The sequence below is a fragment of the Oncorhynchus gorbuscha genome, linkage group LG08, assembly GCF_021184085.1.
Source record: "Oncorhynchus gorbuscha isolate QuinsamMale2020 ecotype Even-year linkage group LG08, OgorEven_v1.0, whole genome shotgun sequence".
In the NCBI taxonomy this organism is placed as follows: domain Eukaryota; kingdom Metazoa; phylum Chordata; class Actinopteri; order Salmoniformes; family Salmonidae; genus Oncorhynchus; species Oncorhynchus gorbuscha.
The window spans coordinates 10,079,700-10,103,106 of record NC_060180.1 but is presented as its reverse complement, the minus strand read 5'-3'; the positions used below and the strand labels follow the sequence as shown (position 1 = coordinate 10,103,106).

General features: G+C 45.5%; 1 protein-coding gene across 1 annotated transcript in view; it reads left to right on the top strand.

Annotated features, from left to right (window-relative positions):
• LOC124041181 (GDNF family receptor alpha-1-like) overlaps positions 1–23,407 on the top strand; it is a 99,976-nt gene that overhangs the window by 62,775 nt on the left and 13,794 nt on the right. The window contains exons 4-5 of the mRNA XM_046358454.1: positions 19,151–19,502; positions 21,638–21,747. Coding sequence (XP_046214410.1) covers positions 19,151–19,502; positions 21,638–21,747 — 462 coding nt within the window. The remainder of the gene's footprint in view (positions 1–19,150; positions 19,503–21,637; positions 21,748–23,407) is intronic.

The following is a 23,407-nucleotide window of genomic DNA, read 5'->3' as shown; positions in this document are numbered from 1 at the left end:
ATTTAACATTTGATTGATTGTTCATCCATCCATGTAGATTGTGTCACCAACATGATTCTTTTGAATAAGTATTTATGTTGAGCTTATCTCCAATTCATATCCTATTATTCTTTATACATGAAAAGTTTAAAAGGCATTTGAATATCATTTGAATGAGCTGTTCGTGCATTAGTTCAACTCTGACATATAGTCTGTGTTGACTAAAAATACAGGGACTGCCAACCCAAGAAGTACTATAACACATTATAATTGTTGTGTCACATTACAACATGCGATTTATTCAACACCATGTAAATCTCAGCTGATCTGTGTTTTAAGCGAGGCTGTCTAAACTGTTCTATAGTGGGCGATGTGACCTCGAGTCCCCTTCCAACAGTCATAGGGGCTATGTGACGATTGGCCAATGCAGACGAGGCGCCTTCATGTGACTGTATCAAACTAAGGCCTAAATTGAGCCATTTCACATGGCAGTCAACTCTGAGCTACAATAAACCTTTATGATCCAAACATGACGGGACAGGCTATCCTATCGTCATTACATTACAGTAGCTACATACTGCCATTGCTTTATCCATTATGAAAGGTGGTACTAAGATTGATTTCAGTACCGTCAGACCATATCATAAAAGAAGTGCTCCTCTTTCATCTCACACTGCCCGAAAAATAGATTGCAAAAAACTTTCCTAGGACAATGTCAAAATTACTGTATTTTCACATGATTAAAAAAATATAGGAACACATTTCAAGGAATGATTTTGATTTACTTCTAGGCAAGCCAGTTAAGAACAAATTCTTATTTACAATGACTTACCATACACCAGCCAAACCCAGACAACACTGGACCAATTGTGTGCCACCCTATGGAACTCCTAATCACAGCCAGTTGTGATACAGCCTGGATTCAAACCAGGGTGTCTGTAGTGATGCCTCTAGCACTGAGATGCAGGGCCTTAGACCGCTGCGCCACACATGTCCTAGGTTACATCTATAAAATGTCCAACTGATATGACAAACTTTGGTATGTTATATTATCATGTTGATTATAGCCATGCTAGAAGCCTCAAGAAAATCATACGATTCAGACAGATGTATTCTCAAAGCCTTCTTACACTTTCCTACAGATAACCACCCAGGGCACCAGTAGGGCTAATTATCGTCCGACATAACATCCCCTGGTCTTACTGCATTGTAACAAGTTCATTGGCACTTTGGTACCACTATTGTAAATCATTATAAAAGGCCTGGAGATATAGTGTTGAATACAGTACATTCACAGCATTAAAAATAGGCAAGTCAGTTAAGGACAAATTCTTATTTTCAATTCTTATTTTCAACCTAGGAACAGTCGTCCTAGGTTCTGTCAGCTCGGGGATTTGATCTTGCAACCTTTCGGTTACTAGTCCAACGCTCCAACCACTAGGCTGCCTGCCGCCTGCAGCCTATAATTTGTGTTTGTGTAGTAGAGGCTTGTAATGCGGCGAGAAATAAGCAGGATTTTTTTGTTGATATATTCTCATCTATCTCTGTGCAGTGGCTGATGGTTTCTCATAAGGAGTGGGCTGTGGGGCTCTGTGGGGGCGTGCTGGAAGGCTGTGGGGAGAAAGGGGAAATTTGTAGACATTATTAAAGGCCCCTCTTAGCCTGCTGTTTCCTTGTGGCTCACTCCCAGAGGAGGTTCTCCTTACCACCTGATCTCCACACAGCCTGGTTGGTCATGAAACAAGTCACAGTAGAAATTAATTACTGTGTAATGCAATATCCGAGAGGAACAGTGTCTGTCCTCGCAACGAGGACCCTCACTCCCACAGGGGACCAGGGAACACAGAGAGTACGAGGGAGGGGAAAGGTCCAACTTGAAAGAAGGATAGGGGGTGGAGAGGAAAAAGAGGGAAGAGGGGAAAGAGAGAGGGGAGAGAGAGTATAGAGAGAGGGGAAAGGAGAGAGAGTATAGAGAGAGGGAAAGAGGGTGGCAAGAGAGTGAGGGAAAGGGGGTAGAGAGAGTATAGAGAGAGGGGAAAGAGAGGGTAGAGAGAGGGGAAAGAGGGTGGCAAGAGAGTGAGGGAAAGGGGGCAAGAGAGTGAGGGAAAGGGGGGAGAGTATAGAGAGAGGGTAGTAGGGAAAGGAAGAGGGGAAAGAGAGTGAGAGAGAGAGGGGAAAGAGGGTGGCAAGAGAGTGAGGGAAAGGGGGTAGAGGGTATAGAGAGAGGGGAAAGAGAGTGAGGGAAAGGGGTAGAGTATAGAGAGAGGGTAAAGAGGGTGGCAAGAGAGTGAGGGAAAGAGTAGAGAGAGTATAGAGAGAGGGGAAAGAGAGTGAGGGAAGGGGGTAGAGAGAGTATAGAGAGAGGAAAGGGTGGCAAGAGAGTGAGGGAAAAGGAGTATAGAGAGAGGGGAAAGAGAGTGAGGGAGAGAGAGTATAGAGAGAGGGGAAAGAGAGTGAGGGAAATAGAGAGAGGGGAAAGAGGGTGGCAAGAGAGTGAGGGAAATTTAGAGGGAAAGAGAGAGTGAGGGAAAGAAAGTATAGAGAGAGCGGGCAAGAGAGTGAGGGAAGGGGGTAGAGAGAGTATAGAGAGCGGGCAAGAGAGTGAGGGAAAGGGGTAGAAAGTATAGAGAGAGCGGGCAAGAGAGTGAGGGAAAGGGGGTAGAGAGAGTATAGCGGGAGAAAGGGAGAGAGAGGAAAGATATTTAGAGAGAGAAAGAGAGATATATATATATATATATATATATATATATATATATATATATATATAGAGAGAGAGAGAGAGAGAGAGAGAGAGAGAGAGAGAGAGAGAGAGAGAGAGAGAGAGAGAGAGAGAGAGAGAGAGAGAGAGAGAGAGAGAGATAGAGAGAAAGATAAATAAAAAGAGAGTGAGAGAGAAAGAAAGAGAGAGAAAGAGAGAGAGAGAGAAAGTGAAAGAGAGAAAATATATACAGTTGAAGTCAGAAGTTTACATACACCTTAGCCAAATACATTTAAACTCAATTTTTCACAATTCCTGACATTTAATCCTGGTAAAAAATGACTGTCTTAGGTCAGTTAGGATCACCACTTTATTTTAAGAATGTGAAATGTCAAAATAATAGTAGAGAGAATGATTTATTTCAGCTTTTATTTCTTTCATCACATTCCCAGTGGGTCAGAAGTTTACATACACTCAATTAGTATTTGGTAGCATTGCCTTTCAATTGTTTAACTTGGGTCAAACGTGTCGGGTAGCCTTCCACAAGCTTCCCACAATAAATTGGGTGAATTTTGGCCCTTTCCTCCTGACAGAGCTGGTGTAACTGAGTCAGGTTTGTAGGCCTCCTTGCTCGCACACGCTTTTTCAGTTCTGCCCACAAGTTTTCTATAGGATTGAGGTCAGGGCTTTGCAGAGGTGGGACCAAGTCATTGTTTTATGGCGGCTTTGGAGCAGTGGCTTCTTCCTTGCTGAGCGGCCTTTCAGGTTATGTTGATATAGGACTAGTTTTACTGTGGATATAGATACTATTGTACCTGTATCTTCACAAGTTCCTTTGCTGTTGTTCTGAGATTGATTTGCACTTTTAGCACCAAAGTACGTTCATCTCTAGGAGACAGAACGCGTCTCCTTCCTGAGCGGTATGATGGCTGCGTGGTCCCATGGTGTTTATACTAGCGTACTATTGTTTGTACAGATGAACGTGGTACCTTCATGCGTTTAGAAATTGCTCACAAGGATGAACCAGACTTGTGGAGGTCTACAATTTATTTTCCAACATCTTGGCTGATTTCTTTGATTTTTCCATTATGTCAAGCAAAGAGGAACTGAGTTTGAAGGTAGGCCTTGAAATACATCCACGGGTACACCTCCAATTGACTCAAATGATGTCAATTAGCCTATCAGAAGCTTCTAACGCCATGACATCATGTTCTGACATTTTCCAAGCTGTTTAAAGCCACAGTCAACTTAGTGCATGTAAACTTCTGATGCACTGGAATTGTGATACAGTGAATTATAAGTGAAATAATCTGTATGTAAACAATTGTTGGAAAAATGACTTGTGTCCTGCACAAAGTAGATGTCCTAACCGACTTGCCAAAACTATAATTTGTTAACAAGATCTTTGTGGAGTGGTTGAAAAATGAGTTTTAATGATAGTTAATACTTATTTATACAGTATATACTGTATATATATATATATATATATATAGAGAGAGAGAGAGAGAGAGAGAGATCCATTACAGGGTTTGTAAGTTATCATATTTGCTGCCCTGCCATGTGGGTTTATTGCACTGGGACACAGTCAGGGGAAACAGGGAGTTTAATAAGTGTCGCAGAATAAGGATAGAAGTAGATGAGTAAATCTGGGGGCTTCCTCTCTTCCGTCCCACTCCTCCTCTCATTCATTTCTGCTTATCAGGCACTTTCAGTAGGAGACCATTAAAGTGGCGAGTGGAGTAACTCAAAGCAATGATAATCAAGAAGAGACTGAGTAGACGCTTTATAATTACCACTGCATTGAATACTGCGCCATGAACCGCAACATTGATGAAACCGATCACAAATCATCATAGCTGACGTCTCCTCACACCCATTTAGAAGTTCATCACACATCTTCACACTAATTTTAGTGACTACCAGTATGCACATGACTCACCGCAAATTATCACAGCAGTGTACAACCCATTAAAATCCATCACAGCGATGCCACAGACATCATACTGTCTTTCATACAGCAAAACCAAAGAATCAATCAAATGTATTTATAAAGCCCTTCTTACATCAGCTGATGTCACAAAGTGCTGTACAGAAACGCAGCCTAAAACCCCAAACAGCAAGCAATGCAAGTGTAGAAGCACGGTGGCTAGGAAAAACTCCCTAGAAAGGCCAAAACCTAGGAAGAATCCTAGAGAGGAACCAGGCTATGAGGGGTGGCCAGTCCTCTTTTGGCTGTGCCGGGTGGAGATTATAAAATAACATGGCCAAGATGTTCATATATGACCAAAACCCCTTATAATTCATCAGATCTTCAGGAAACTCCATTGAGACCCTTCATCACCGACTCAGGCCCATGACACTAGGTTACTGCAGCAATGTCAATACTCATCACAATGACTAATGAATGACCCTGACCCTAATCCTTACAATCTCAGTTGACTCATTTCTATGGACACTCAATACATACCATCATATGATTCCCTAGCTCAACAACATCCTCCTTCGTCATTCACTGTCTGCCCACAATGGACTAGAACCACTCAGTTGATACTCGATCAAGCACCTGAAAAACTCTCTTTACTTCTTGCATCCAATAATACCATCTCTATGTAGCCTGCATCTTAGAGACTGCTGCCCTACGTACATAGTCATTGAACACTGGTCACTTTAACAATGTTGACATACTATTTTATCCACTTCATATGTACAGTGGGGCAAAAAAGTATTTAGTCAGCCACCAATTGTGCAAGTTCTCCCACTTAAAAATATGAGAGAGACCTGTAATTTGCATCACAGGTACACTTCAACTATGACAGAAAAAATGAGGGAAAAAAATCTAGAAAATCACATTGTAGGATTTTTAATGAATTTATTTGCAAATTATGGTGGAAAATAAGTATTTGGTCACCTACAAACAAGCAAGATTTCTGGCTCTCGTAGACCTTCTTTAAGAGGCTCCTTTGTCCTCCACTCGTTACCTGTAGTAATGGCACCTGTTTGAACTTGTTAAATAAAAGACACCTGTCCACAACCTCAAACAGTCACACTCCAAACTCCACTATGGCCAAGACCAAAGAGCTTTCAAAGGACACCAGAAACAAAATTGTAGACCTGCACCAGGCTGGGAAGACTGAATCTGCAATAGGTAAGCAGCTTGGTTTGAAGAAATCAACTGAGGGAGCAATTATTAAGAAATGGAAGACATACAATACCACTGATAATCTCCCTCGATCTGGAGCTCCACGCAAGATCTCACCCCGTGGGGTCAAAATGATCACAAAAACGGTGAGCAAAAATCCCAGAACCACACGGGGGGACCTAGTGAATGTCCTGCAGAGAGCTGGGACAAAGTAACAAAGCCTACCATCAGTAACACACTACGCCGCTAGGGACTCAAATCCTGCAGTGCCAGACGTGTCCCCCTGCTCAAGCCAGTACATGTCCAGGCCTGTCTGAAGTTTGCAAGAGAGCATTTGGATGATCCAGAAGAAGATTGGGAGAATGTCATATGGTCAGATGAAACCAAAATATAACTTTTTGGTAAAACCTCAACTCGTCGTGTTTGGAGGACAAAGAATGCTGAGTTGCATCCAAAGAACACCATACCTACTGTGAAGCATGGGGGTGGAAACATCATGCTTTGGGGCTGTTTTTCTGCAAAGGGACCAGGACGACTGATCCATGTAAAGGAAAGAATGAATGGGGCCATGTATCGTGAGATTATGAGTGAAAATCTCCTTCCATCAGCAAGGGCATTGAAGATGAAATGTTGCTGGGTCTTTCAGCATGACAATGATCCCAAACACACAGCCCGGGCAACGAAGGAGTGGCTTCGTAAGAAGCATTTCAAGGTCCGGGAGTGGCCTAGCCAATCTCCAGATCTCAACCCATAGAAAATCTTTGGAGGGAGTTGAATGTCTGTGTTGCCCAGCAACAGCCCCAAAACATCACTGCTCTAGAGGAGATCAGCATGGAGGAATGGGCCAAAATACCGGCAACAGTGTGTGACAACCTTGTGAAGACTTGACCTCTGTCATTGCCAACAAAGGGTACATAAACAAAGTATTGAGATAAACTTTTGTTATTGACCAAATACTTATTTTCCACCATAATTTGCAAATAAATTCATTAAAAATCCTACAATGTGATTTTCTGGATTTTTTTCCTCATTTTGTCTTTCATAGTTGAAGTGTACCTATGTGTTATGCGGGTGAATGAGGACCCAAAAGCGACTTGGCGAAAACAGAGTCTTTAATCCAGTAAGATACTTAACAAAACAAAAGGCATAATACTACTCGTAAAGACGAGAACAGACTGGAGACTTGATCAAGAACTGCAGGTTGCCTCGGGAAGGCACTTGAACCTAGCAGACTCAGACACCTGCTCACCACGCAGCATCTGAGGGAAACACGACACGACAGGGCAAAACATAGACACAGCACGGTGAATATAGACAAGGATCCGACAGGGCAGGTACGGAAAACAAGGAGAGAAATAGGGACTCTAATCAGGGAAAAGGATCGGGAACAGGTGTGGGAAGACTAAATGATTGATTAGGGAATAGGAACAGCTGGGAGCAGGAACGGAACGATAGAGAGAAGAGAGAGCGAGAGAGTGAGAGAGGGAGGGGGAGAGAGAGGGATAGAAAGAGGGAAAGAACCTAATAAGACCAGCAGAGGGAAACGAATAGAAGGGGAAGCACAGGGACAAGACATGATAATTAATGACAAAACATGACAGTACCCCCCACTCACCGAGCGCCTCCTGGCGCACTCGAGGAGGAACCCTGGCGGCAACGGAGGAAATCATCAATAAGCGAACGGTCCAGCACGTCCCGAGACGGAACCCAACTCCTCTCCTCAGGACCGTAACCCTCCCAATCCACTAAGTATTGGTGACCCGTCCCCGAGAACGCATGTCCATGATCTTACGTACCTTGTAAATAGGTGCGCTCGACAAGGACGGGAGGGGGAGGGAAGACGAACGGGGGTGCGAAGAAAGGGCTTGACACAGGAGACATGGAAGACAGGATGGACGCGACGAAGATGTCGCGGAAGAAGCAGTCGCACAGCGACAGGATTGACGACCTGGGAGACACGGAACGGACCAATGAACCGCGGAGTCAACTTACGAGAAGCTGTCGTAAGAGGAAGGTTGCGAGTGGAAAGCCACACTCTCTGGCCGCAACAATACCTTGGACTCTTAATCCTGCGTTTATTGGCGGCTCTCACAGTCTGTGCCCTGTAACGGCAAAGTGCAGACCTCACCCTCCTCCAGGTGCGCTCACAACGTTGGACAAACGCTTGAGCGGAGGGAACGCTGGACTCGGCAAGCTGGGATGAGAACAGAGGAGGCTGGTAACCCAGACTACTCTGAAACGGAGATAACCCGGTAGCAGACGAAGGAAGCGAGTTGTGAGCGTATTCTGCCCAGGGGAGCTGTTCTGCCCAAGACGCAGGGTTTCTGAAAGAAAGGCTGCGTAGTATGCGACCAATCGTCTGATTGGCCCTCTCTGCTTGACCGTTAGACTGGGGATGAAACCCGGAAGAGAGACTGACGGACGCACCAATCAAACGACAGAACTCCCTCCAAAACTGTGACGTGAATTGCGGGCCTCTGTCTGAAACGGCGTCTAACGGAGGCCATGAATTCTGAACACATTCTCGATGATGATTTGTGCCGTCTCCTTAGCGGAAGGAAGTTTAGCGAGGGAATGAAATGTGCCGCCTTAGAGAACCTATCGACAACCGTAAGAATCACAGTCTTCCCCGCAGACAAAGGCAGACCGGTAATGAAGTCTAGGGCGATGTGAGACCATGGTCGAGAAGGAATGGGGAGCGGTCTGAGACGACCGGCAGGAGGAGAGTTACCCGACTTAGTCTGCGCGCAGTCCGAACAAGCAGCCACGAAACGGCGCGTGTCACGCTCCTGAGTCGGCCACCAAAAGCGCTGGCGAATAGACGCAAGAGTGCCTCGAACACCGGGATGACCAGCTAACTTGGCAGAGTGAGCCCACTGAAGAACAGCCAGACGAGTGGAAACAGGAACGAAAAGGAGGTTACTAGGACAAGCGCGCGGCGACGCAGTGTGCGTGAGTGCTTGCTTAACCTGTCTTTCAATTCCCCAGACTGTTAACCCGACAACACGCCCATAAGGAAGAATCCCCTCGGGATCAGTAGAAGCCACAGAAGAACTAAACAGACGGGATAAGGCATCAGGCTTGGTGTTTTTGCTACCCGGACGGTAAGAAATCACAAACTCGAAACGAGCAAAAAACAACGCCCAACGAGCTTGACGGGCATTAAGTCGTTTGGCAGAACGGATGTACTCAAGGTTCTTATGGTCTGTCCAAACGACAAAAGGAACGGTCGCCCCCTCCAACCACTGTCGCCATTCGCCTAGGGCTAGCGGATGGCGAGCAGTTCACGGTTACCCACATCATAGTTGCGCTCAGATGGCGACAGGCGATGAGAAAAATAAGCGCAAGGATGAACCTTATCGTCAGACTGGAAGCGCTGGGAAAGAATGGCTCCCACGCCTACCTCTGAAGCCTCAACCTCGACAATGAATTGTCTAGTGACGTCAGGAGTAACGAGTATAGGAGCGGACGTAAAACGTTCTTTTAGAAGATCAAAAGCTCCCTGGGCGGAACCGGACCACTTAAAACACGTCTTGACAGAAGTAAGAGCTGTGAGAGGGGCAGCAACTTGACCGAAATTACGAATGAAACGCCGATAGAAATTAGCGAAACCTAAAAAGCGCTGCAACTCGACACGTGACCTTGGAACGGGCCAATCACTGACAGCTTGGACCTTAGCGGAATCCATCTGAATGCCTTCAGCGGAAATAACGGAACCGAGAAAAGTAACGGTGGAGACATGAAAAGAGCACTTCTCAGCCTTTACGTAGAGACAATTCTCTAAAAGGCGCTGTAGAACACGTCGAACGTGCTGAACATGAATCTCGAGTGACGGTGAAAAAATCAGGATATCGTCAAGATAGACAAAAACAAAGATGTTCAGCATGTCTCTCAGAACATCATTAACTAATGCCTGAAAAACAGCTGGCGCATTGGCGAGACCAAACGGCAGAACCCGGTACTCAAAATGCCCTAACGGAGTGTTAAACGCCGTTTCCACTCGTCCCCCTCTCTGATGCGCACGAGATGGTAAGCGTTACGAAGGTCCAACTTAGTAAAGCACCTGGCTCCCTGCAGAATCTCGAAGGCTGATGACATAAGGGGAAGCGGATAACGATTCTTAACCGTTATGTCATTCAGCCCTCGATAATCCACGCAGGGCGCAGAGTACCGTCCTTCTTCTTAACAAAAAGAACCCCGCCCCGGCCGGAGAGGAAGAAGGCACTATGGTACCGGCGTCAAGAGACACAGATAAATAATCCTCGAGAGCCTTACGTTCGGGAGCCGACAGAGAGTATAGTCTACCCCGAGGAGGAGTGGTCCCCGGAAGGAGATCAATACTACAATCATACGACCGGTGAGGAGGAAGGGAGTTGGCTCGGGACCGACTGAAGACCGTGCGCAGATCATGATATTCCTCCGGCACTCCTGTCAAATCGCCAGGTTCCTCCTGAGAAGTGGGGACAGAAGAAATGGGAGGGATGGCAGACATTAAACACTTCACATGACAAGATACGTTCCAGGATAGGATAGAATTACAAGACCAATTAATAGAAGGATTATGACATACTAGCCAGGGATGACCCAAAACAACAGGTGTAAAAGGTGAACGAAAAATCAAAAAGAAATAGTCTCACTGTGGTTACCAGATACTGTGAGAGTTAAAGGTAGTGTCTCAAATCTGATACTGGGAAGATGACTACCATCTAAGGCAACCATGGGCGTAGGCTTGTCTAACTGTCTGAAAGGAATGTTATGTTTCCGAACCCATGCTTCGTCCATGAAACAACCCTCAGCCCCAGAGTCAATCAAGGCACTGCATGTAGCACCGAACCGGTCCAGCGTAGATGGACCGACATAGTAGTACAGGATCTAGATGAAGAGACCTGAGTAGTAGCGCTCACCAGTAGCCCTCCGCTTACTGATGAGCTCTGGCCTTTACTGGACATGAATTGACAAAATGTCCATCAAATCCGCAATAGAGACACAGGCGGTTGGTGATCCTCCGTTCCCTCTCCTTGGTCGAGATGCGAATACCTCCCAGCTGCATGGGCTCAGTCTCTGAGCCAGAGGAGGGAGATGGTTGCGATGCGGAGCAGGGAAACACCGTTGACGCGAGCTCTCTTCCACGAGCTTGGTGACGAAGATCTACCCGTCGTTCTATGCGGATGGCGAGAGCAATCAAAGAGTCCACACTGGAAGGAACCTCCCGAGAGAGAATCTCATCTTTGACCACTGTGTGGAGTCCCTCCAGAAAACGAGCGAGCAGCGCCGGCTCGTTCCAGTCACTAGAGGCAGCAAGAGTACGAAACTCTATAGAGTAATCCGTTATGGATCGATCACCTTGGCATAGGGAAGCCAGGGCCCTAGAAGCCTCCCCACCAAAAACTGAACGGTCAAAAACCCGAATCATCTCCTCTTTAAAGTTCTGGTAATTGTTAGAACAATCAGCCCTTGCCTCCCAGATAGCTGTGCCCCACTCTCGGGCCCGGCCAGTAAGGAGTGAAATGACGTAAGCAACCCGAGCTCTCTCGCTAGAGTATGTGTTGGGTTGGAGAGAGAACACAATATCACACTGGGTGAGAAAGGAGCGGCACTCCGTGGGCTGCCCGGAGTAGCAAGGTGGGTTATTAACCCTAGGTTCCGGAGGCTCGGCAGGCCAGGAAGTAACAGGTGGCACGAGACGAAGACTCTGGAACTGTCCAGAGAGGTCGGAAACCTGAGCGGCCAGGTTCTCCACGGCATGGCGAGCAGCAGACAATTCCTGCTCGTGTCTGCCGAGCATGGCTCCTTGGATCTTGACGGCAGTGTTACGAGCCTCTGTAGTCGCTGGGTCCATTCCTTGGTCGGATCCTTCTGTTATGCGGGTGAATGAGGACCCAAAAGCGACTTGGCGAAAACAGAGTCTTTAATCCAGTAAGATACTTAACAAAACAAAAGGCATAATACTACTCGTAAAGACGAGAACAGACTGGAGACTTGATCAAGAACTGCAGGTTGCCTCGGGAAGGCACTTGAACCTAGCAGACTCAGACACCTGCTCACCACGCAGCATCTGAGGGAAACACGACACGACAGGGCAAAACATAGACACAGCACGGTGAATATAGACAAGGATCCGACAGGGCAGGTACGGAAAACAAGGAGAGAAATAGGGACTCTAATCAGGGAAAAGGATCGGGAACAGGTGTGGGAAGACTAAATGATTGATTAGGGGAATAGGAACAGCTGGGAGCAGGAACGGAACGATAGAGAGAAGAGAGAGCGAGAGAGTGAGAGAGGGAGGGGGAGAGAGAGGGATAGAAAGAGGGAAAGAACCTAATAAGACCAGCAGAGGGAAACGAATAGAAGGGGAAGCACAGGGACAAGACATGATAATTAATGACAAAACATGACACTATGTTGAAAATTACAGGCCTCTCTCATCTTTTTAAGTGGGAGAACTTGCACAATATGTGGCTGACTAAATACTTTCTTGCCCCACTGTATATACTGTATTCTAGTCAAGGATAATCCTGTATAACTACTGCTGTACACACCATTTCTATTATATTCATGTACTGTCCATACTGTCCATGTACAGTACATTCAAACCCCTTACCTTTTTCCACATTTTGTTACTTTACAGCCTTATACTGAAATGGATTAAATAATTTTTTCCCTCATCAATCTACACACAATACCACACAATGACTAAGCAAAAATTGTTGTTTGGAAAACAAAAACAGAAATACCTTAATTACATAAGTATTCAGACCCTTTGCTATGAGACTTGAAAATGAGCTCAGGTGCATCCTGTTTCTATTGATCATCCTTGAGATGTTTCTGCAACTTGATTGGAGTACACTTGTGGTCAATTCAATTGATTGGACATGATTTGGTAAGGCACATACCTGTCTATATAAGGTCCTTCAGTTGACAGAGCATGTCACAGCAAAAACCAAGCCGGGAGCAGCATTAGAAGTCCCAAAGAACATAGTAGCCTACATCATACTTAAATGGAAGAAGTTTGGAACCATCAAGACTCTTCCTAGAGATGGCCGCCCGGCCAACCTGAGCAATTGGGAGAGAAGGGTCTTGGTCAGGGAGGTGACCAAGAAACCGATGGTCATTCTGACAGAGCTCCAGAGTTCCTCTGTGGAGATGGGAGAAGAACTCCAGAACCCCAACCATCTCTGCAGCACTCCACCAATCAAGCCTTTATGGTAGAATGATCAGACGGATGCCACTCCTCAGTAAGAGATGAATGACAGCCCATTTGGAGTTTGCCAAAAGGTACCCAAAGGCCTCTCAGACATTGAGAAACAAGATTCTCTGGTCTGAAGAAACCAAGATTGAACTCTTTGGCCTGAATGTCAACTGTCACATCTGGAGGAAACCTGGAAATCCCATGGTGGTGGCAGCATCATGCTGTGGGAGATTTATCAGCGGCAGGGACCGGGAGACTAGTCAGGATCGAGGGATAGATTAACGGAGCAAAGTACAGAAAGATCCTTGATGAAAATCTGCTCCAGAGCGCTCAGGACCTCAGACTGGGTTTCACCTTCCAACAGGTTCACCTTCCAACAGGACAACGACCCTAAACACACAGCTAAGATAACGCAAGAGTGGCTTCAGGACAAGTCTCTGAATGTCCTTGAGTGGCCCAGCCAGAGCCTGCTACTCAAGATGGCGCCGACAGACATGGCAGCTCTGCTTCTAACTCCTAAGCAACTTATTATTTGTTGCATTATTAGCCCAGAAAGGTTTTTGTATTATTACATACAGCCGGAAATAACTTTTGGATATCAGCGGTAACTCACCAGCATTACGACCAGGAATACGACTTTCCCGAATTGGATCATTTGTTCGTACCCCCCAGGGCAATTATCCCAGAGGCTGCTCCAAGATGCTGCCGGCGGAGAAGAGGTATTCGGAGTGGACTTCTAGTCAGAATCAGGAGGAGGGCACCGCTTCCAAATATATTTCTCGCTAATGGAAGGGCAAAAAAATCATCAAGGACATCAACCATCCGAGCCACGGCCTGTTCACCCCACTATCATCCAGAAGGCGAGGTCAGTACAGGTGCATCAAAGCTGGGACCCAGAGACTGAGAGATCTCAAAGCCATCAGACTGTTAAATAGCCATCACTAGCCGGCTACCACCCGGCTGCTAAACCCTGCACCTTAGAGGCTGCTGCTTTATATTCATAGACATAGAATCACTGGTCACTTGAATAACTGTCTTTTTTTTGCTCATCCTAATATTTATATATTTTTTTATTCCATTATTTTATCTTCAGATTTGTGTATTGTTGTGAATTGTTAGATACTACTGCACTGTTGGAGCTAGGAACACAAGCATTCCGCTACATCCGCAATAAAATCTGCTAAATATGTGTATGTGACCAATACATTTGATTTGACTTGAAACCGATTGAACATCTACATCTACTGAATGGAAAGACCTGAAAATAGCTGTGCAGCAATGCTCCCCATCCAACCTACAGAGCTTGAGAGGATCTCCAGAGATGAATGGGAGAAACTCCCCAAAAACAGGTGTGCCAAGCTTGTAGCATTATACCCAAGAAGACTCAAAGCTGTAATCGCTGCCAAAGGTGCTTTAACAAAGTACTGAGTAAAGGGTCTGAATACTTATGTAAATGTGATATTACATTTTTATATATATATACATTTGCAAAAGCATCTAAAAACCTTGCTTTGTCTTTATGGGGTATGGCCTGATCACCGACAACGACGAGACAGCCTATAGGGAGGAGGTCAGAGACTGATGATTGTGGACTACAGGAAAAAGAGAACAGAGCAAGCCCCTATTCTCATCCCTGAGGCTGCAGTGGATCAGGTTGAGAGCTTCAAGTTCCTTGGTGTCCACATCACTAACAAACTAACATGGTCCAAGCACACCAAGACCGCCGTGAAGAGGGCACGACAAAACCTAATCCCCCTCAGGAGACTGAAAAGATTTGGCATGGATCCTCAGATCCTCAAAAGATTCTACAGCTGCACCATCGAGAGCATCACTGCTAGGTATGGCAACTGCTCGTCCTTCGACCGCAAGGCACTACAGAGGGTAGTGCGAACGGCCCAGTGCATCACTGGGGCCAAGCTTCCTGCCATCCAAGACCTTTATACCAGGCAGTGTCAGAGGAAGGCACTAAAAATGGTCAAAGACTCCAGCCACCCTAGTCGTAGACTGTTCTCTCTGCTACCGCACGGCAAGCGGTACGGGAGCGCCAAGTCTAGGTCGCAAGAGGCCGCTAAGCAGCTTCTACGTCCAAGCCATAAGACTCCTGAACATCTAATCAAATGGCTACCCAGACTATTTGCATTTCCCTCCCCCTCTTTTACACCACTGCTATTCTCTGTTGTATCATCTATGCATAGTCACTTAATAACTCTACCTAAATGTACATATTACCTCAACTAACCGGTGTCCCTACACATTGACTCTGTACTGGTACCCCCTGTATATAGTCTCGCTATTGTTATTTTGCTGCTGCTCTTTAATTACTTGTTACTTTGATGTCTTATTCTTGTCCGTATTTTTTTTAAACTACATTGTTGGTTAGGGGCTCGTAGGTAAGCATTTCACTCTAAGGTATTTGGCCCATGTGACTAATACAATTTGATTTGATTTGTATTGTGTGTAGATTGAAAAACACTATATATTTTAGAATAAGGCTGTAACGCAACAAAATGTGGAAAAAGTAAAGTGGTCTGAATACTTTCCGAATGCGCTGAACACTGAGTATACAAAACATTATGCTCTTCCTATGATGTAAACTGACCAGGTTAATCCAGGTTAAAGCTACGATCCCTTATTGATGTCACTTCAATCCGTGTAGATGAAGGGGAGGAGACAGGTTAAAGAAGGATTTTTAATCCTTGAGACAATTGAGACATGGATTGTGTATGTGTTCCATTCAGAGGGTGAATGGGCAAGACAAAAAATGTGTCTTTGAACGGGAGTATGGTAGTAGATGCCAGGCGCACCGGTTTGAGTGTGTCAAGATCTGCAGCGCTGCTGGGTTTTTCACGCTCAACAGTTTCCTGTGTGTTTCAAGAATGGTTCAAGAACACCCAGTGTCCATGCCCTGACGAATTAAGGCCGTTCTGATGGCAACAGGGCAGGGGTGCAACTCAATATTAGGAAGGTGTTCTTAATGTTTTGTGCACCCAGTGTATATACTGTATATATTCGGGACTGACTCAGACATTGCTCATTCTGATATTTCTTAATTTTTTACTTTTTGGATTATTTGTGTATTGTTTGTATTGCTAAGTATTCCTGCACGTCGGAGCTAAAAACACAAGCATTTTGCTGCACATGTGATAACATCGCAAAACTGTGTACGCAACAAATAAACTTTGATTTGATTTGATCACTTTCTGCATGCCCTCTATGCTTGAGTGATTCAGCACTGTCTGTGACTGATATTAATTCACCTTGAGCCCCTGTGTCTCTACAGCAAACTGTTCCCCAAAGCTAGCAGATGGGGACGCATACAGGATTTGTGTGGGAATTTGTTTTTTAATTTCTCCCTTCTGTTCAGACACATCATTATCTATCGATCAGCCAATTATTTACCCTCAGGTTATATTGCCAGTCACCCGCATCAGGGCTGGCACGCCCACTGAGATGCAGGTTATATGGAGGGAGGTGAAGGCTGTACAGGTGAAAAGGTATACTATCCATATGGAAGGTGTAATTACAGTCTACTGTAAGTAGGTTGAAGCCTTGGTTTAATCAAGTCCCTCCATTAAGGTGTTAGAGGGATGGGACTCACAGTCTGCCAAACCTGGCAAGCTACACATAGAAAAACAGGATCCAAAAGGGTTCTTCGGCTGTCCCCATAGGGGAACCCTTTTTGGTTCCAGGTAGAACCCTCTGTGGAAAGTTATATTCAAAGGGTTCTACTATGGGGACAGCCGAAGAACCCTTTAAGGTTCTCGATAGCACCTTTTTTTCTAAGAATGTAGAGTAAGGCTCCTTGTGGATTTGTGATTAACCCCACCTACTGCTTACCATTTAGTCAGTCCTCTCTCCAATGCAGATGTGGATATAAGATGAAAAAAATGAGAGATATTAATCAGAATATGATTGGAAATGTCACACTGTATATAATTGGTTGGTGTCAGAGTTACACCAATAACTCTGTGGAAATACACAGATAGGATAACGATCATAAAGAGACAAATAAAGATGACAAAGATATTTTGGCAAGTCCATTATCCATAACAATCTCTCCAGATGGATCTTCCCCCAAATATTCTGCCTTGTTTTCTTATTCTGTGGATTGGAGGAGGAGACAGAGGTCATTACTCGACCTAAAGTCCCGTCGTAATTGAAATTAGGGAGGGGGTTGGAGGTAACAGGCGACATGATAATCAATTTGAGGCTGTATCGGAAACAAGAGCTGCTGGGGTGCTCCAGCTCCCTATGAAGAGACCAGATGGCCCCAGCCGTGTGTGGGCCTGTGAAGGGTGGAGGGGAGGGGAGGGGAGGGGTGGGGAGAGACAACGGGAGGGAGGGAAGGAGAGCATGTGCAGGAGGGCTTTTTAGGGTGTGAGGATTTTTAGGGTGTGAGGATTTTTAGGGTATGCGTATTGAGTATGCGTGTTTGCTTGAGAGACAGTGCCATCTGCCAGCAAGACACTTGGGGTTCAGCAGATGTGTTCTCTGACACTGGAGGAGCCGCAGGGAGGGATGAGGAGAGGATCTCGACACACTGCAGTCTACCTCTGTGGGAGAGAGGAGACAGACGGCTGGGTGACTGGACAGCTGCATGGCACATGACACCCACATACGCACATACACACCGTACCACAAATGCGACACACAGACACGCACATGTCCACACATACTAATACATTATACATACTCACATGCTCACACAGATAAACATTGAGCCTGTTGACACAGATACAGATCTCTTGCCCCAGAGCTCTGGTTTTTGCCATTGGGCCCTGAGGGGAAATGCCCTTTTGGGGACACAGGAGGGGGTGAAGGTCTGGTCAGGGCTGTCCTCATTTGGGTGGTGTCTGGCTGACTGGGGTGAGCTGTTATGGCCAGTGACTGATAGACTGACAGACTGTGACTGACTGACAGACAGACTTCAGGGCCAACAGGAGAGGCAGCTCGCAGGAAGCTGTAGAGTACTTGTTTCCAGAAAGAGTTCATGTGTCTGGTCATTGAGCAGAGTAGAAGAGAGCAGCACAGACAGACAGAGTGAAGGAGAACTTTCAGATTTCAGTGAAAGGTCACCGTGAGCCCCGGCTGGCAGACCAGCACGGCCAGTCATCTGGGATTGGCCGCAGGGACCGGCCCGGTACCCTGACTGCACATCTACGACCTTTAGAGAAGACACTTCCTGTCTACAGCAGTGTGTTAATGTCTTTACTGAGGAGCGGGTATCCTACTCTCGTCTTCACAGGTTTTAGTATCTACCAGTTTTCTCTCTTTCATGGAGCTAAGATTATCAAATGAAATCAAAGTGTTCGAGAGTCTTCCTCCCTCTTGGTTTATGGGTGTTGCTGCTGGTGGCAAGCACATACAAGCCTAAAAAACTAGCAGACACTGTGGTCCTCGATGACACGAGTGTGACACCCCTGTAGAGCAGAGTTGTGACAACCCCTAGGAGCAGAGTGTAAAGGCTGCCTCTTAGTTTGGTATAACACCACCTCTGTTACCATGGAGAAACCACTGGACCATCCACTGTCCTCATCAAGAGACGTGTTGAATCTTATTAACACTATTTTCGGAGCACGACACACACCGCTCATCCCAAGCCGGATTCTACCAACCAACCGCTCCTATTTTTAATTGGCGCTCATTAAAGAAAAATGCTGTTATTGCTCCATTTTCCCAAAAAAGTATCTCGAAACGGTAATTAACGTGGCATCTGTAAGAAAGCTGGCAATTAGCGAGACCTGACAGATGAGCAGGCCGTGGTGCCGGATGCTTTGATGACTCTGAAGTTCGGGAGAGCTGCATATTTGTTTTGCTTTTAAGGCTGCGGAGAGGAGGGGCACTGTTTGATTTAGGGCTAGAAACAGGGTAGCAGTAAATGGGCTCCTTGCTATCAATCAGCAGCGGCCAGGAAGAGATTAATATACAGTTGGCAAGGTTCCTAAATGATTAATTATTATTATTATTATTAATACATTATTTACTGTACATCGCTTATTTTTCCATCCACTCCAGTATAAGTTTAGTCACGTGATGCTTAACTCTCTCTAGCACTCCTGTTCATATTATAGTCAGTTTTATAAAAAGAGTTTACCAACCCAGAGATGATGGAAAATTACTAACCCTGTTGTCCTTTTTATGACAGGCGAGCCCGCGGTGACGAGGGAGAACAACTGTCTGAACGCGGCCAAGGCCTGCAACCTGAACGACACCTGTAAGAAGTACCGCTCGGCCTACATCAGCCCCTGCACCAGCCGTGTCTCCACTGCAGAGGTCTGCAACAAGCGCAAGTGCCACAAGGCCCTGCGACAGTTCTTCGACAAGGTCCCGCCCAAGCACAGCTACGGCATGCTGTTCTGTTCCTGTCCAGCCGGCGACCAGTCGGCCTGCTCTGAGCGCCGGCGCCAAACCATTGTACCAGTCTGCTCCTATGAGGACAGGGAGAAGCCCAACTGTCTCTCCCTGCAGACCTCCTGCAAGACCAACTACATCTGCAGGTACACCAGGATAAACAGTTGTCACAGTGCACAAGATTGTACACAGGCATCAAACATATAAGATGGCTAACAATCACATGTCACGTGTCAGACTCACACCACATACCAACCATTGTCAATGTATGGATAAAACTACATTCCAGTCAACAACAGTTAATTTTCTCAAACCCTTCCCGATAGCATCCGCTGTAATATAAAGAGGTGCTGGAGACAGATTACACATTCTAGCTCGGCACCAAAATGGAGGGGTGTCTAAATAAACAGCGTGGAGGTTGCTATCATGCTTTCAGAGGTGTATGGGGGAAACATACCTGTCCCTGTGAAAAACACCATAAACAAACCTATTAAGATAACTGGAGGGAGGATCTTGGGAGATTGCATGGGAAATAAACCATCACTATTCACTAATGCATGAAGCAAACACTAAATCTACCTACAATAACTGAGAGTATTCAAGTTAAGCAGTGAAACACTCTGCTTTTCTTTCTGAATGCTCGTCTTTTCTGAGACAAGTGATTCATTTAGCTGTCATGTAGCAGTATTCTGGTTAGAATTACTGGGCGGCGGAGTGGATGTGTTTGGGTTAAGTGGCATCTGTTTCATTGGCAGTAATAGAGGCCATATTGAAATGCAGCGGAACGGACTGGACTCAATGAGTGACGTCTGACATTGCCTCTAGAACCACAGCACTCTGTCTGGGATCAAATGGAGGCATTAGTGCAAATAAATTGGGTCCATTTGGATTCCAGCCTCAGGGCTGTGCATTCTCTCTATCAGGCTCTCGCTCTCTCTCTCTCTATCAGGCTCTCGCTCTCTCTCTCTTGCTGTCTCGCTCTGTCTAACTCTCTCTCTCTATCTCGCTCTCTCTCTCTCTCTCTTGCTTTCACTCTCTCACTCTCACTCTCTCTCTGTGTCACTTTCGCTCTCATGCTCTCATGCTCTCTTTCTCTCAATCGCTCTCTCTCTGTCTCACTCTCGTGCTCTCTCTCTCGATCTCTCTTGCCCTCGCTCTGTCTCACTCTCTTGCGCTCTCATGCTCTCATGCTCTCTCTCTCTCTCTCTCTCTCTCTCTCTCTCTCTCTCTCTCTCTCTCTCTCTCTCTCTCTCTCTCTCTCTCTCACGCTCTCACTTCTCTTTCTCTCCCTCTTTTTCTATCTCCCTCTGTCTGTCTCCCTCTTTATATCTCTTCCTTTAGATAAATGTTCTTGTTCTCACTCTCTTCCCCTTCTCAACAAATGTGTAACACTAGGTGGTAGTAGGTTTTCCAGCTGTATCATGAGCTTGGTATCCAGAGCTCCTCTCTGTTTGTGGGAGGGATTATAAGACCAGGCATACCTACCTGCTGGATGATCCATCACCCTATGAGAGTGGTATTGTTAGAGAATGTCCAGTCATCTGGTGATTTTCAGTACCTATAATGTTTTCTTTGAAGTAGAAAGAAGAATCGATATAAGTTTAAATATTAGACATGTAAAACACAGAACAGTAAGCATAATCCATGTGGATGAGGCAAGGTAGACCAACAAGACATGACTGGTCTGGGCCATTGCTGATCTTGTGAAGGCTACTGGACATGCACATGCATGAATCATACATAGACAACATTGGCCTGAACTTGTGAAGACCTTTGGACAGGAACATTAGCTAATCAGTTATAGGCACCATTAGACCTGCAGTAGGAGTGTGCATGTCACGCCACCAATAGAATCTATGCCCCAGTGTCTGAGCCAATAAGAGAATGGAAACTAAGCAAGACAACAAGATTCATAAAGTGGAGTGACGATCTTAAGTAAGGGTAAGACTGTATAAAAGCCAAGTACTAAGAATGGAGAGTCAGTTCTTCCATGGAATTGCTCGGCTTGGCTACTTTTTGTAATAAAGTCTGTTTGAATTCACAAGCTCCGGTATCTGAGAAATATTTGATTCAATATTTCCACGACAGTATCACAGAGTGGAATCAACAGTTCTCCCTCTCCTCTAACTAGCCCAGGAACAGATTGATGAGTACTGTGTGTGTGCGTGTGTTTATAAACCGTACCAATCAGTACCATTGCTTTTGCTTTGTCTATTTGACAGTCACAGTTAGTCTTATAGGGGAGATGAGATAGTTCAGAGGTTTCACTGTTGTCTTTCAGGTCCCGTCTGGCTGATTTCTTTGCCAACTGTCAGTCTGAGCCACGCTCCCTCTCTGGCTGTCTTAAGGAGAACTACGCTGACTGCCTGCTGTCCTACTCTGGCCTCATCGGTGAGTTTCTCCCTTGTTTCTATTAGTCAACCTTTCCTCACACACATTGATGGGTCTCACTATGGTCTTTCATTTTCTCACTGAATCCTCATACTGTCCCCTGAATGGCTCTCCTACCTGTTGTTATAGTCATGTGTCACAGAGTCCCTTCACCCCCCTCCTATCCTCTCTCCAAAGGGGTTATTCCACTGTCCCCATAGGATAAGCCTTTTTGGTTCTAGGGAGAACCATTTTTGGTTCCACTTAGAACCCTTTTGGGTTCCATGTAGAACTCTCTTTGGAAAGGGTCCTACATGGAACTCAAAAGGGTCATTCATGGAACTCAAAAGGGTTCTACCTGGAACCAAAAGGGTTCTACCTGGAACCAAAAAGGTTCAAAGTGTTCATTTTCTAAGAGTGCGGCACAGCACAACCCAACGTCACACCACTTCATCCTGCCCCTCCACATCATTTCATGAAATTAGCTCATTGTTCCAGAGGAAACCAAGGAAGCCAAGACTCATAGTTGCAGACAACGCAGTAGAGCGAAAGAATGAGCGTGTGAAAGACAGGAGGTTGGTGGCACCTTAATTGGGGAAAACGACCTCGTGGTAATGAATGGAACAGAACAAGTGGAATGGTATCAAATACAACAAACACATGGTTTCTAGGTGTTTGATGCCATTCCATTTACTCCGTTCCAGACATTATTATGAGCTGTCCTCCCCTCAGCAGCCTCCTGTAGTGTGAAAGAGATAAAGAGAGAGGGGGAATGTGGGAGAAGATTTGTCTCCTTTATCTTCCCCTTCTCTCTGCTTCTGTGTGCTGAGGGAACCATCCTAGCTCAATCCATCACATTTTCCTGACTAGCACAGCTGTTACAGATAGTCCACACAGCAACCAACAAAATGCCAATTCATTTTGCCGCAAAACAAAAAGGGCTTGTTTGGACGGACGCCAGTAGGGGAACAATGCATTAAGGGAGCAAGAAATCACTGACTGTAGCTATTTAGTTTTCTACAAAGCTGGAGAAACCTAATTATTCCCACTGCCTTTGGAAATACTTCATATTGTCACTTTTGAAAATACTCCATTATGTTTTCAGTGTTACGTGTTGATGAGAGAATTGGATGAAAATAGAGCTGGAAGACAGCTTTTGCTAACAGTTACAGTATGATAGGGATTCACCATTACATGATGGTTAGGTGCAATGGGAGGCGGATCCTCTTTCACCATACCTCATAACCAGCCAATGACCAGCCAAGAATACCAATAGGTCGTGGCTCTGCCACAGAGGATACCATGTCTATAGCAAACCAAACGGAACAAAAAAACGTTCTTTAAAGGCCCAGCGCAGTCAAAATTCCATTTTACTGTGATTTGTATAATACTGTACAACAGCTGATTAAACTAACATTGTTTAAACTAACACAGGACCTTCTAATCAGCAGTTTTGCATCGGCGGGAGTTTCGGCTTTACAAAGAGAGTTTCAAACCTCACTGCCAATAACAGCTAGTTTTTAGTTTTCCCCTCCCCACTCAGACTACTTCCAGACAGTCCTAGCTAAATTCTTACTATTCTTGTCCAATTTAATGGAAATCTTAAGGTACTTAATTGTTACCCGAAAATGATTTGATATTGATATAAAAACAGCTGCATTGGGTAATTTATTGTATTTCT